General features: G+C 41.6%; 1 protein-coding gene across 4 annotated transcripts in view; it reads left to right on the plus strand.

Moving 5' to 3' along the window:
- The window catches only part of LOC121554592 (RAS guanyl-releasing protein 2), a 92,628-nt gene extending 77,603 nt beyond the window's left edge, over window positions 1–15,025 (plus strand). For 2 of the 4 annotated variants that reach the window (XM_041868221.2, XM_041868222.2), the window contains 2 exons: window positions 10,893–10,955; window positions 12,757–15,025. In XM_041868221.2, the coding sequence (XP_041724155.1) occupies window positions 10,893–10,951 (59 nt within the window). In that variant the 3' untranslated portion in view covers window positions 10,952–10,955; window positions 12,757–15,025. The remainder of the gene's footprint in view (window positions 1–10,892; window positions 10,956–12,756) is intronic. The other 2 variants (XR_005997730.2, XM_041868223.2) reach the window with 2 other exon arrangements.
- Window positions 15,026–15,530: the final 505 nt, after the last annotated feature.

Raw genomic sequence — 15,530 nt, forward strand, 5'->3', positions numbered from 1 at the left:
CACACAGCCAAGACAACGCAGGAGTGGCTTCGGGAAAAGTCTCTGAATGTCCTTTAGCGGCCCAGCCAGAGCCCGGACTTGAACCCGATCTAACATCTCTGGAGAGACCTGAAAATAGCTGTGCAGCGACGCTCCCCATCCAACCTGACAGAGTTTGAGAGGATCTGCAGAGAATGGGAGAAACTCCCCAAATACAGGTGTGCCAAGCTTGTAGCGTCATACCCAAGAAGACTCGAGGCTGTAATCGCTGCCAAAGGTGCTTCAACAAAGTACTGAGTAAAGGGTCTGAATACTTATGTAAATGTGATAAACCTGTTTTTGCTTTGTCATTATGGGGTATTGTTTGTACATTGATAAGGGAAAAAACGATTTAATCCATTTTAGAATAAGGCTGTAACGTGACAAAGTGGAAAAGGTCAACGGGTCTGAATACTTTCTGAATGCACTGTATATTTAGGTGCAGGAGCTCCACAATACTTTTGAGCTAATATTCTATAGGAGGAACAGGAGCTCAAGCAGTAGAACATTTTAGGTGTCGGTACTCCGCTCCGGTGAGCTCCTGCCTAAGTCAAGCACTGCTTCTTATCCATTGCGCAAATAACCTAGACTACACTTGTGTGTCTGGAGCTCACTGGCATGGGAAACTCTGAGGGCCCAGAATATTTTATACAATGTTGCAAGTTCGCTAGCACAAGCTTTGGGCCGGACCCAGTTAATAGTTGATACAATATTTCAAGTTCTTTGCAGACATGCCATGTGTAACCAATGTTATTTATAGGATATTGATTTTATCAGGATATTTGTTGGCTTTATGTAGGCTATTTTTTACATAGTTTGCAATGGCAATAGAAGTTACTTTTTAGGTTTGTATCATTTTCATTTGGATAGAATGTTTATTAACCACATGACAATGATTTTGAGATATGAAGAAGTTTATTATAAATTAAATTAAACTGTTCCATGAAAATGTGCATATGAATAACTGGCACACAGATCGGTATATTTTTATTAATGCCAATGCTGTTTTCTAGGCTTGTTTTCGCTTAATACTTTGGGATAATGGTGCTCTGTCGGATTTTATGAGGGTTGCCAGATTGGAGTAAAAAGCTGTATTTCTCTGGGGTTTTTTGTGGTATTGATGAAGGTATTTGATTGGGGAATGGGGATACATTTTCATGATGGAAAATGAATTTCTCAATAAATGTGGAGAAACAGAAGACCTGCAAAAAAAATCAGTTTTGGTTTAAATTCCCCTGGTACCAACTGCATGGTATTTGCAACTATAACGTGTCTGGTCTATGATCAATTAAGCCATATCAATGTAGTTCAACAGGTTAATGTAAATAATGAATTATGTTGGCTTACACTCCAAGGCTGTTTCATTATGATTATTACGGTCGTGTCAATCATGTTATATACTTAAGCTATTGTAACAAGGCATATGTCAGCGTTGTAGGCCTACTGCCTCTGCCCAGAGGACTACTTTCATGGCAACAGCCGTTAGAGCACACTTTGCCACGTATGAGCCCTGGTTAGAGTCCCTGTTGTAGCGGAAGAAAGTAAAAGCTGCATTGGTGGCAGCGTTGGGATCGCGTCCAGCTCACGTCTAGTTATGTGATCTAGTGGTGGGAATAGGGCTGTTGCAGTGACCATATTACACCGGCGTTCACAAGTCATGAAGACAGTCAAATTCCACATGACCGTTTTGTCACAGGAATTAGGCTTCTCCAAGCTCTGATGCTGCTGATGGTCATTAGTAGCCTACCAAACTTGCTAACTGCCTGGTACTCAGCACTCTATTGGCCCTCTAATGACTCTGACATCAATGCAAATTTAATCAAAAATCGAATCAAACACATGTTGCGCAACATTTCTATAGGCTATGCAATTGCGTGAGAAAACAGAGTGATGGCCTCTACTAAATAGAGGAGGATCCCATCAGCTTTCTATAGGCTAGGCCTACTATTTATTTCTCAACTTTCCTAATATTAAGCACATTGCTTATCTTTACAACAGGAGTATAGCCTACATGGAAATGAATCACGGGAAAAGCATCCTCCATCCGCTATTTAAGTGCATTGATTATATGTATTTTTTCCGCGGCCCCTGTTTCGAGACAGATGCATGATAATGGTCCATTCTAAATGAAAACAAATTTCAGATTTAGTATATGTAAAGACAAGATTAAATCAAGAATAGTCTGATGGGTGACAATATTAGCCTATCACTTATGAATGATATATTATCATTATATTAAGCAGCGTGTGAGTTTCAAGTTTGGGGAAGATAATTTTCACCATTAAAAACGCATCTTTATAATAAAAGCATTACATGCATAATCGCATTTGCGGTCACATTTGATAATGGCGTTTTCCCGCTAATGGAACATTCCCGCTTATAGCCTAATGCCATGTGCGCATTGCTGCGCTCATAATGTGAAGAAATAGCCTAATTCTATATCAACATTTTAAGCTAAACGTTCTGATCTGTTGTGTCAGCCACATTGCGTTAAAGTTTTTTTGATGCTAGTGGTTGTATTAATTTGGTATTTTTTGCATCCTACAACTGTCCCAGACTATGTTTGGAATATTTATTTCTCGCACAGAATAGGTCAACTTTTGTACTATGGGGGATAGTAGATTGACATATGCTAGTGCTTTTGCTGTTCGTTAGGCCTACTCATCTTGTTGGCTGACGAAAAGTAAATGTGGACAGTTCTTCCAATATCTTCAATATATGCACCTCGGAATTGGATAAGGACATGCGCAGTTGCGTCCCCGATGTGTCTGTCTTCACTTGTAGCCTGTGAGAATGACCCAATCACGTGATGGAGCGCGTGCAGCACTCAGTGAGCACTTCGGAGCGCGCACTCAGGGAGAAGGGCACAACAAAGGCATGGATTTTTTTTAGGGTGCATTATGGCCACAAAGGGGATGCCGCCGTGAAGTTCGAGGCATTATCAAGTGCTTGTCAAATTGTGAATGAGAAGTGTGTACAGCCTGCACAAAAAACAAAGCAGAGCTCATGCCTTTCAAGCAACTTTTTTTCAAATCATCATTAGCGTCGCATCATGCAGCTTTTTAAAATGTATAAAAAATCTAAACATATAGCCCAACGTTTGTAGAACTGAAGTTACATTAACTCTAAATTAAGCATACAGTGAGGGAAAAACTTATTTGATCCCCTGCTGATTTTGTACGTTTGCCCACTGACAGACATGATCAGTCTAATTTTAATGGTAGGTTTATTTGAACAGTGAGAGACAGAATAACAACAACAAAAATCCAGAAAAACGCATGTCAAAAATGTTATTTTTTACATTTACGTCCTTTAGCAGACACTCTTATCCAGAGCGACTTACAGGAGCAATTAGGGTTAAGTGCCTTGCTCAAGGGCACATCGACAGATTTTTCACCTAGTCGGCTCGGGGATTAGAACCAGCGACCTTTTGGTTACTGGCACAATGCTCTTAACCACTAAGCAATTTGCATTTGAATGAGGGAAATAAGTATTTGACCCCTCTGCAAAACATTACTTAGTACTTGGTGGCAAAACCCTTTTTGGCAATCAGAGGTCAGACGTTTCTTGTAGTTGGCCACCAGGTTTGCACACATCTCAGGAGGGATTTTGTTCTACTCCTCTTTGCAGATCTTCTCCAAGTCATTAAGGTTTCGAGGCTGACGTTTGGCAACTCAAACCTTCAGCTCCCTCCATATTTTTTCTATGGATTAAGCCTGGAGACTGGCTAGGCCATTCCAGGACCTTAATGTGCTTCTTCTTGAGCCACTCCTTTGTTGCTTTGGCCGTGTGTTTTGGGTCATTGTCATGCTGGAATACCCATCCACTACCCATTTTCAATGCCCTGGTTGAGGGAAGGTTCTCACCCAAGATTTGATGGTACATGGCCCCGTCCATCGTCCCTTTGATGCGGTGAAGTTGTCCTGTCCCCTTAGCAGAAAAACACCCCCAAAGCATAACGTTTCCACCTCCATGTTTGACGGTGGGGATGGTGTTCTTGGGGTCATAGGCTGCATTCCTCCTCCTCCAAACACAGCGAGTTGAGTTGATGCCAAAGAGCTCAATTTTGGTCTCATCTGACCACAACACTTTCACCCAGTTCTCGTCTGAATCATTCAGATGTTCATTGGCAAACTTCAGACGGCCTGTTTATGTGGTTTCTTGAGCAGGGGGACCTTGCGGGCGCTGCAGGATTTCAGTCCTTCACGACGTAGTGTGTTACCAATTGTTTTCTTGGTGACTATGGTCCCAGCTGCCTTGAGATCATTGACAAGATCCTCCCGTGTAGTTCTGGGCTGATTCCTCACCAATCTCATTGCAACTCCACGAGGTGAGATCTTGCATGGAGCCCCAGGCCGAGGGAGATTGAATGGTCTTTTGTGTTTCTTCCATTTGCGAATAATCGCACCAACTGTTGTCACCTTCTCATCAAGCTGCTTGGCGATGGTCTTGTAGCCCATTCCAGCCTTGTGTAGGTCTACAATCTTGGCCCTGACATCCTTGGAGAGCTCTTTGGTCTTGGCCATGGTGGAGTTTGGAATCTGATTGATTGATTGCTTCTGTGGACAGGTGTCTTTTATACAGGTAACAAGCTGAGATTAGGAGCACTCCCTTTAAGAGTGTGCTCCTAATTTCAGCTCATTACCTGTATAAAAGACACCTGGGAGCCAGAAATCTTTCTGATTGAGAGGGGGTCAAATACTTATTTTCCTCATTAAAATGCAAATCAATTCAACAGTTTTGACATGCGTTTTTCTGGATTGTTTTGTTGTTATTCTGTCTCTCACTGTTCAAATGAACATACCATTAAAATTATAGACTGATCATTTCTTTGTCAGTGGGAAAACATACAAAATCAGCAGGGGATCAAATACTTTTTTTCCTCACTGTGTCTCCAGCTTCAGAGATTTTTGCAGTTCGTTCCAGTCATTTGCAGCAGAGAACAGGAAGGAATGGCGACCAAAGGAGGTGTTGGCTTTGGGGATGACCAGTGAGATATACCTGCTGGAATGCATACTACGGGTAGCTGTAGCAAACGGCAACAGTGAGAGACTTATTTCTGGAAAGGTGGATTTTTAGAAGTAGAAGCTCAAACTGTTTGGGCACAGACCTGGATAGTATGATAGAGCTCTGCAGGCTCTCTCTACAGTAGATTGCAACTCCGCCCCCTTTGGCAGTTTTATCTAGATGGAAAATGTTGTAGTTGGGAATGGAAATGTCAGAATCTTTGGTGGCCTTCCTAAGCCAGGATTCAGACACTGCTAGAACATCAGGGTTGGTGGAGTGTGCTAACGCAGTGAATAACTCAAACTCAGGGAGGAGGATTCTGATGTTAACATGCAAGAAACAAAGACTTTTAAGGTTAAAGAAGTCAACAAATGATAGCGCCTGGGGAGCAGGAGTGATACTGGGGGCTACAGGGCCTGGGTTAACCTCTACATTACCAGAGGAACAGAGGAGGAGTAGAATAAGGATACGGCTAAAGGCTTTAAGAACTGGTCTTCTAGTGCGTTGGGTACAGAGAGAAAAAGGGGCAGATTTCTGGCCGTTGTAGAATAGATTCAGGGCATTATGTACAGACAAGGATATGGAAAGATATGAGTACAGTGGAGGTAAACCTAAGCGTTGGGTAATAATGAAAAAGAGAGCATCACTGGAGGCACCGATTGAGCCAGTCTCCGCGTGTGTGGGGGGTGGGACAAAGGAGCTATCTGTGACAGGTTGAGCAGGACTGGGGGCTCTACATTGAAAAAGTACAGTTAGAACTAACCAAAACAGCAATAGGCATGGCATATTGACATGGGAGAGAGGCATAAAGCAGTCACAGGTGTTATTCGAGAGAGCTAAGACAACAGCTGGTAATGGTGACGAAAGTTTGAGCTGAGGCTAAACAGATAAACAGGATGGGGTACCGTATAAAGGAACAGTCCAGCAGGCATCAGCTGTGTAGCTGAGTGATCATAAGGTCCAGTGAACAGCAATAAGTAAGTCCGGGAGCAGTTCAGTGGCTGCTATGCTACAGGCGAGCTGGAGGCACGGCTGTTGATTGCGTGTGCTAGCGGGCCGGGGCTAGCAGATGGATCTTCGTGGTCGTCGCAACGGGAAGCCTGTTGAAACCACATCAGACGATTACGTCGGCAGACCAGTCGTGATGGATCGGCGGGGCTCCATGTCAACACTAGGAGGTCCCATCTGGTGGACAGAGAGGTAGATAGCCGGGAGATGGGCCTGGCTCGAGGCTAGCTCAAGGCTAACTGGGGTTAGCTTCAGGACAGTGGTGATTAGCCAACAACGACAACAGCCATTCGGTTGCAGCTAGCTAGTTGCGATGATCCGATGTTAAGGTCCAGTGATTCCGGCAGAAAATCAGATATGCTCTGGCTCGATAGCGCGATGTGCAGACTGGCCAATAATTGTCCAGGCTAGAGCTGGCTGGTAGGTAGTGCAGGCCACGGCCAATGGTGAAGACCGCTAACGGTGGCTAATAGCAAGTAGTTAGTTAGCTGGCTAGCTGGCTAGTTTCAGCCAGAGGTTCTGGATAAAAATGTATGAAGAAATAATAGAATCCGTTCCACATTGGGTGAGGCGGGTTGCAGGAAAGTTAAAGGATGGAAAGTGAGATTGAGAAATATATACGAAAAAAAACTAAACAAAAAAACCTGCTATTTACATGAGGATACTACTGAAAACACGACCGCACTGCTATGCCATCTTGCTATATCTAGTGAACAATGGATAAGCAACAATAGGCATGACGGAAAGAAGTAGTCACTACAGGTGTGATCAAGCCTTACATCAAAGTTGCCTGAAGCTGAATGGAAAGTGCTATGCCCTGACCAGTTATTCAGAAGAAAATCCTCTGATTGTTAATTTACATAAGTTAACTTACCAGTAATATTAATCACTGTTGATCCATCCTGTTCTGATCTAATGAGATGGAGGTAGGATTTTCTACAGCCTAGAATCGAGACCTTTCCCAGTCATGAAGGACAAAGATAGGCTGGTTGGTTCTCATTGGCGAAGACTGAAATCAAGTTAGGGGTTATACATTGGGGAGAACAAGTATTTGATACACTGCCGATTTTGCAGGATTTCCTACTTACAAAGCATGTAGAGGTCTGTAATTTTAATCAAAGGTACACTTCAACTGTGAGAGATGGAATCTAAAACAAAAATCCAGAAAATCACATTGTATGATTTTTAAGTAATTAATTTTCATTTTATTGCATGACATAAGTATTTGATACATCAGAAAAGCAGAACTTAATATTTGGTACAGAAACCTTTGTTTGCAATTACAGAGATCATACGTTTCCTGTAGGTCTTGACCAGGTTTGCACACACTGCAGCAGGGATTTTGGCCCACTCCTCCATACAGACCTTCTCCAGATCCTTCAGGTTTTGGGCTGTCACTGGGCAATACAGACTTTCAGCTCCCTCCAAAGATTTTCTATTCGGTTCAGGTCTGGAGACTGGCTAGGCCACTCCAGGACCTTGAGATGCTTCTTACGGAGCCACTCCTTAGTTGACCTGGCTGTGTGTTTCAGGTCGTTGTCATGCTGGAAGACCCAGCAACGACCCATCTTCAATGCTCTTACTGAGGGAAGGAGGTTGTTGGCCAAGATCTTGCGATACATGGCCCCATCCATCCTCCCCTCAATACGGTGCAGTAGTCCTGTCCCCTTTGCCGAAAAGCATCCCCAAAGAATGATGTTTCCACCTCCATGCTTCACGGTTGGGATGGTGTTCTTGGGGTTGTACTCATCCTTCTTCTTCCTCCAAACACGGCGAGTGGAGTTTAGACCAAAAAGCTCTATTTTTGTCTCATCAGACCACATGACCTTCTCCCATTCCTCCTCTGGATCATCCAGATGGTCATTGGCAAACTTCAGACGGGCCTGGACATGCGCTGGCTTGAGCAGGGGGATCTTGCGTGCGCTGCAGGATTTTAATCCATGACGACGTAGTGTGTTACTAATGGTTTTCTTTGAGACTGTGGTCCCAGCTCTCTTCAGGTCATTGACCAGGTCCTGCCGTGTAGTTCTGGGCTGATCCCTCACCTTCCTCATGATCATTGATGCCCCACGAGGTGAGATCTTGCATGGAGCCCCAGACCGAGGGTGATTGACCGTCATCTTGAACTTCATTCCATTTTCTAATAATTGCGCCAACAGTTGTTGCCTTCTCACCAAGCTGCTTGCCTATTGTCCTGTAGCCCATCCCAGCCTTGTGCAGGTCTACAATTGTATCCCTGATGTCCTTACACAGCTCTCTGGACTTGGCCATTGTGGAGAGGTTGGAGTCTGTTTGATTGAGTGTGTGGACAGGTGTCTTTTATACAGGTAACGAGTTCAAACAGGTGCAGTTAATACAGGTAATGAGTGGAGAACAGGAGGGCTTCTTAAAGAAAAACTAACAGGTCTGTGAGAGCCGGAATTCTTACTGGTTGGTAGGTGATCAAATACTTATGTCATGCAATAAAATGCAAATTAATTACTTAAAAATCATACAATGTGATTTTCTGGATTTTTGTTTTAGATTCCGTCTCTCACAGTTAAGTGTACCTATGATAAAAATTACAGACCTCTACATGCTTTGTAAGTAGGAAAACCTGCAAAATCGGCAGTGTATCAAATACTTGTTCTTCCCACTGTATGTCAGACTGTCCTATTGCTGCTGACATTGAACATAGCTTAGGTTTAGGGTATTTAATTCATTTCAGACTCTCCTATACCACTATTCCCAACATGTTATACCCCATAGGTTGTAAATAAACCCTTTTTAAGGTGATATAACTTGTATCATTATTAGAGGGCTGTGAAGCCCATAACCGAATGGCTTCAGACTGAGCATTTCTCACCATTTATTTATGGAGAGCAATATCTGTTTTATAACAGGTAGTGTCCATTTATATACAGTAGTGTGTTGATTAATACAAAATCGACACAGCCTTGTATTAAATGCATTATGAAGAAAATTGTGTAATGTAGGTCTACTGTTGTCTACACAAAAAAAGGGCCTTTCTGACTACAAGTGCACCAGTATCCCAAAGTATTAAGCGAAAACAAGCATAGAAAACAGTATTGGCATAAAACAATTGTTTTAACTACGTAAGGCTACTATTATATTATAATTATTTCGGTGACAACCTGGTTGATTAACAATATTGGGTTGTTGGCATGCATTGCTCTAACTTTCAAAAGATTGTTTAAAGAACAAGTTTGCCCCCCCCAAAAATGTATTTTCCTACGAATTAAGTCACACAAAAATGTGTGTCTTTTCACACAATTTAAACCACACAGGGGCGGCAGGTAGCTTAGTGGTTAAGAGCGTTGTCGCTGGTTCTAATCCCCGAGCCGACTAGGTGAAAAATCTGTCTGTGCCCTTGAGCAAGGCACTTAACCCTAATTGCTCCTGTAAGTCCCTCTGGATAAGAGCTTCTACTAAATGACTTTAAAAAGCAAAAATAAATGCATGAAATCTGCTGAAATACTTTTTGTACATATTTGCACGAATTGAGTGTGAGATTGTGTTGACCATTAGCATTTAGTTCAAAGAATTGTTTGACGATCCCTTTGTCATTCTGTCATGCTGCCTTTTCAATGTGCTCTGTGTCTCGCTTTGCAATGTGTTCTGTCTCTCCACAAATAGTTGTGCAAAAATCACTGCAACGTGTGACGAGCGGATGAATCATACATCCAGGCACAATTAAACCGCTGGGAATGCATGGTTCCCTCTGTATACCACTGTGTTATAGAAGGATATTTTTTTAGTTGTATGCTGTTCAGCAATGCCCTTGTCTAATGGAGTATGCAATGCTATTAATGGGTGTAAGAGCCAGCAGACTATATAGCAGGTAACCATGGACACTCTCTCGCTCTTCCTCTCTCACGCTCCCTCTTTCTCGCGCTCCTTCGCTTGCGCTCCCTCGCGCTTCCTCTCTCGCTCTTTTCATTCATGGGAAATGGTCCTCTGTAGCTCAATTGGTAGAGCATGGCGCTTGTAACGCCAGGGTAGTGGGTTCGATCCCCAGGACCACCCATAAGTAAAAATTTATGCACTCATGACTGTAAGTCGCTTTGGACAAAAGCGTCTGCTAAATGGCATATTATTATATTATTTACATTGCCAAAGCAAGTGAAATAAACAATCACAAATTGACAGTTAACATTAAGCACACAAGTTTCAAAAGAGAAAGAAGTATGAAACGTTATTCTTAACTATCAACAGTGTTGTTACAATGTTCAAATAGTAGAAGTACAAATGGAAAGGGAAAATAAATATAGCTTTTTGCACTTTTCTAATCGCAACAGGTCACACATTTTGCTGCGATGAATGCAAACTGTGGTATTTCACCTAATTTGTTCCCTGATTATTTTGGGGTCCTTGTAAGCTGAGGGAAAAATTAGTCTCTTATATTGTTGTACATTTGGCAGGACATTACGAAGTGCAGCTCAGTTTCCACCACATTTTGTAGGCATTGGGCCATGGGACTGTCCGTTTTAGAGCCAAATAGCATTCAAGTTTACTTTGAGAATGGTTAATGTTTTCCCAATAGGTAATATAATTGTATTTTTGTTTTGTTATAATTTGGTTGGACCAGATTGTCTGAGTGCTCTCCTGAGGCTTTGTTGGGTTGGTAGTGGTTAATGAACTTAGCCTCAGGTCTAGCTGGATGAGGGGACTTTTGTCTATTTTCATCTCTTGGCATTTCAGGGCTTAGTAGTGGTAGGAGTGGGAGGTCTCTTGTTTTTAGGTGGTTATAGAATTTGATGGGTCGTTTTGGGGTATGAATTAGTGATGGATATTGGCCTGCGTGCGTTATTATTATTATTATTATTTTTATCTTTTTTTCCTCCCTCCTTCTCACTCAGTGATTGTAGAGGAAGACCTAGAGGAAGTGGAGGAAGGCATGATTGATATCCATCTATAACCAGGTGAGAAGGACATTGTTTCCTCTTCCCCAACCCTAGCATACCCAATACGCAGGCCTGGCCTATGATATCTGCAGTGCATTCGGAAAGTATTCAGACCCCTTCACTTTTTCCACATTTTGTTACGTTACAGCCTTATTCTAAAATTGATTAAATTGTTTTTTCCTCTCAATCTACACACAATACCCCATAATGACAAAGCAAAAACAGGTTTTTAGACATTTTTGCAAATTTAAATATAACCCCCCCCCTGAAATATCTAATTTACATAAGTAATTCAGACCCTTTACTCAGTACTTTGTTGAAGCACCTTTGGCAGCGATTACAGCCTCACATCTTATTGGGTATGATGCTACAAGCTTGGCACACCTGTATTTGGGGAGTTTGGCCCATTCTTCTCTGCAGATCCTCTCAAGCTCTGTCAGGTTGGATGGGGAGCGTCGCTGCACAGCTATTTTCAGGTCTCTCCAGAGATGTTCGATCGGGTTCAAGTCTGGGCTCTGGGCTGGGCCGCTCAAGGACATTCAGAGACTTTTCCCGAAGCCACTCCTGCGTTGTCTTGGCTGTGTGCTTAGGGTCGTTGTCCTGTTGGAAGGTGAAACTTCGCCTCAGTCTGAGGTCCTGAGCGCTCTGGAGCAGGTTTTCATCAAGGATCTCTCTGTACTTTGTTCCGTTCATCTTTCCCTTGATCCTGACTAGTCTCCCAGTCCCTGCCGCTGAAAAACATCCCCACAGCATGATGCTGCCACCACCATGCTTCACCGTAGGGATGGTATTGGCCAGGTGATGAGTGGTGCCTGGTTTCCTCCAGACGTGACGCTTGGCATTCAGACCAAAGAGTTCAATCTTGGTATCATCAGACCAGAGGATCTTGTTTCTCATAGTCAGAGTCCTTTAGGTGCCTTTTGGCAAACTCCAAGCGGGCTGTCATGTGCCTTTTACTGAGGAGTGGCTTCCGTCTGGCCACTCTACCATAAAGGCCTGATTGGTGGAGTGCTGCAGAGATGGTTGTCCTTCTGGAAGGTTCTCCCATCTCCACAGAAGAACTCTGAAGCTCTGTCAGAGTGACAATCTGTTTCTTGGTCACCTCCCTGACCAAGGCCCTTCTCCCCTGATTGCTCAGTTTGGCCGGGCGGCCAGCTTCAGGAAGAGTCTTGGTGGTTACAAACGTCTTCCATTTTAAGAATGATTGAGGCTACTGTGTTCTTGGGGACCTTCAATGTTGCAGAAATGTTTTGGTACCCTTCCCCAGATCTGTGCCTCGACACAATTCTGTCTCGGAGCTCCACGGACCTCATGGGACCTTTATATAGACAGGTGTGTGCCTTTCCAAATCATGTCCAATCAATTGAATTTACCACAGGTGGACTCCAATCAAGTTGTAGAAACAACTCAAGGATGATCAATGGAAACAGGATATACCTAAGCTCAATTTCGAGTCTCATAGCAAAGGGTCTGAATACTAATGTAAATAAGGTATTTATGTTTTTATTTTTAGTAAATGTGAAAAAAAATATTTTTTCGCTTTTTCATTTTGGGGTATTGTGTGTAGATTGATGAGATTTTTAAAATGGTTTATTCCTTCTCGAATAAGGCTGTAACAATACAAAAAGTGAAGGTTCTGAAAACTTTCCGAATGCACTGTACCTTCAGCCATTCTGTAATTACTAAAATGGTCAAACTTTTGTCGGCCCATTAGCCAATGACTTAAGTAGCCTAATGTGATTTCAATTAACAATAATTTGAAATGTTCAAGTACCGGTAGTCGGATTGAATGACTCTTCTCTTTTGATTACTTTCCTAGAAGTATGCATTCAGCCAAATACAGCTGGGAGGAAACAACAGCAGTTGTGAGCCAGAAGCACAGCCTACTATGGCGTCTGGAGTCTGTTTAGAAGGGTACAATGTTAGAGAATGTTGCAGATAGAAATATGTCATCTAGAACATATGATTGTCTGTCATATAAAAGAGGAAATCGTGTCTGCTCTATTCATTCCATTTCTATATGAAACGTTTGACTGTCTCAGATAGAAATCCATTACGTAGAGCAGATAAGATTGTCTGTCGTGTAGAAGAGGGAATGGTGTCAGCTCTATTAATTCCATTTCTATCTGCAATGTTCAGCGTGTTTCACATCACTGACTGAAAACACACCTGGTGACTTCCAGAGAGAGAGAAGAAATTGTACTGAACACAACACGGGAAACCTACATGCTGTCACATGGTGGACAAAAACTGCAACTGCATACCTTCAAGCGCTCAAGACTTCTTCCTCTGTGTATCTCAACTCCCTTTAAACAAGTGAATGTCTTTCTATGTTAAATCTGCATTTTAGATTCTGGATATGGGCCCATGTTTTCATATCTCTTACCTAGTTTTAAACGTTGAATATAGAAAAAAATCCACATAATTGTATTTTCAGGGTAGAGATGTTAGTGTAATGTTATTGCCTCCAAGTGTAAGTGGTGTTGTGTTTTCAGTGCATTTAGCTGTACGTTATTCTGTATTAATAACCTAAACGATGTCTCTCCAAAATACAAGAGGTGCTGTTATTGCCAAGAAAGAATGTATAGGCTACATGCCACCTAGACTTCCGTCTTCTGTTTCTGAGAAAGCGTTGCTTTGTCTTAGTAGTTTGTCATCTTGTTTATAGTGAATTTTATGAGAGAAATTTAAAACACCATGTGTTCGATGTCTGAGATGAAATGTTTTAGCTCCAGATCTGCATTCATGGATTGGGCATCTCACTTGGATCTATCTCAACAGCAACAACAACAATAACATCAACAACTCAAATGGACTGTGGAACACCCCAGAAGTTGAATAGTATTTGAATGCTGTTGTATTTCCCACCCTCCTGTTACCTGAATATTAATGACTGTCCTATGGTAATTTGACTGTGGTGCGTACAGTATGGTGTACGGTTCTGTCTCAGTGCATGGGCCACAGTACCTTTACTCTCTAACTTTGAATGTAGTTTGAAACAGTGCATATTATATATCGTCCTGAGATTTGAACTCTATTTTATTATGAGATGTTAAAGACTACTGTTTTATCCTCCTGAGACCAGCAAAAAAAGGGATGAAAAAGGGGTGTTTGCAGTTTTTTAAAAAATATTACGAAAATAATTTGAACAAATATTTTGTTTTATTTTATTTGCACTGTAGTGGATATAATCGGTTGCTAGTAAATATGGAACATTACACTAAATGGGTACAGTAGGTGAAAAGCATCGTTTTGATGTCCACTACAGAGGACATTAATGAACAAGCTCTTATTGTTTATTTATTTTTTAACCAGGGTCAAAGTTATCAAGGTCACACCCTCATACATGTGATATCATTGAAAATCCAAGAATGTCCTCTCAAAGGTAGAACAGGACATAAAGTAACTGACTGTGATTCCAGATTTCTATGAAATATGACCTATAATTACTTACAATATGAGTAAAATAGTTTTCCTTAAAAAAAAATGTAATTAAGTATGTTAAAAATAAGCTTTTATGTGTTAGAATAGTGTGGGCATTTACCGGTCATTAAAAATATGAATGAACATAGCTCGTTGATTGGCCAGCTCATCTTCCTCAGGAGTATGACATCATACGCTGAGGAAATAGCATGCATTTTTTAAATGGTCTGTTTGAGATCAATTTAAGGTGGGGTTTTTGAAGTGTGTTTTTCTCCAGTTTATGCTTTGGCTACATACGAGTATAGCACAAGTCAACTACATTATTTGGGTATGAGTTAACAGAATATTAACTTTAAGTTAGATTTTAACTGGACATTTACTTGTGGCATGTATGGCCTCAGAGTTAAGGACCAAAAAACGAATGTCCATTAGAGTGGATAAAAATTAATTGCTGGGCATTAGGAGGATATCAAATATGCTTCTTATTGCTTCGAGGTGATCTACTCTTGCCAAATGTCTTTGCTGTCGAGTGTATTTTTATGTAGCACGCATATTTATCTTTTTTTTTTTATGGCAACATGAAATCCTATAGGCGAGAGTGTCCTAAATGTAGTAGTTTGGGGTCTATAAGAGCCCCACAGTGGAGGTGTCATAATACCCATAAAACCTAGCGGTCAAACAGGGAAATGGTTCCATTCGTTTTTCCGACATATATTTTTCCCATAGGGCATTTTAGAAACACTTAAAATAAGGGCTATGTTTCGTGTAGGCTTACCCTGGCGTGATGTTTTGATAACCATGTAAATCTCTCTTGGACAAGGTGACTTTTGTCAATATATTTGGCTCTATTTACTCTGATTTGAAAATGCTAATTAGCATCAAAGTAGGCATCATGCAAAACTACAAATCCCTGCAAGCTCCTGCACGTCATCTCTAGCTCACACCTTTGCTAACAGGTATTGTGTCAATTTAAAACTTGCACAAGACAGATCACAGAATTGTCCATACAAAGAAATGTAGCCAATTTATGAATTACTACATTTAGCTAACATTAGATAGTTAATCCAGAGATTATTTGCCTCGATTCGGCAGTCTTGTCCAGATCATCATGGTATTTGTAGTTCTTTATGATAGCCACATTAGCAGCAATTAGCATGTAATTTTTTGGGG

Source organism: Coregonus clupeaformis, unplaced genomic scaffold (assembly GCF_020615455.1).
Source record: "Coregonus clupeaformis isolate EN_2021a unplaced genomic scaffold, ASM2061545v1 scaf0270, whole genome shotgun sequence".
Lineage (NCBI taxonomy): Eukaryota > Metazoa > Chordata > Actinopteri > Salmoniformes > Salmonidae > Coregonus > Coregonus clupeaformis.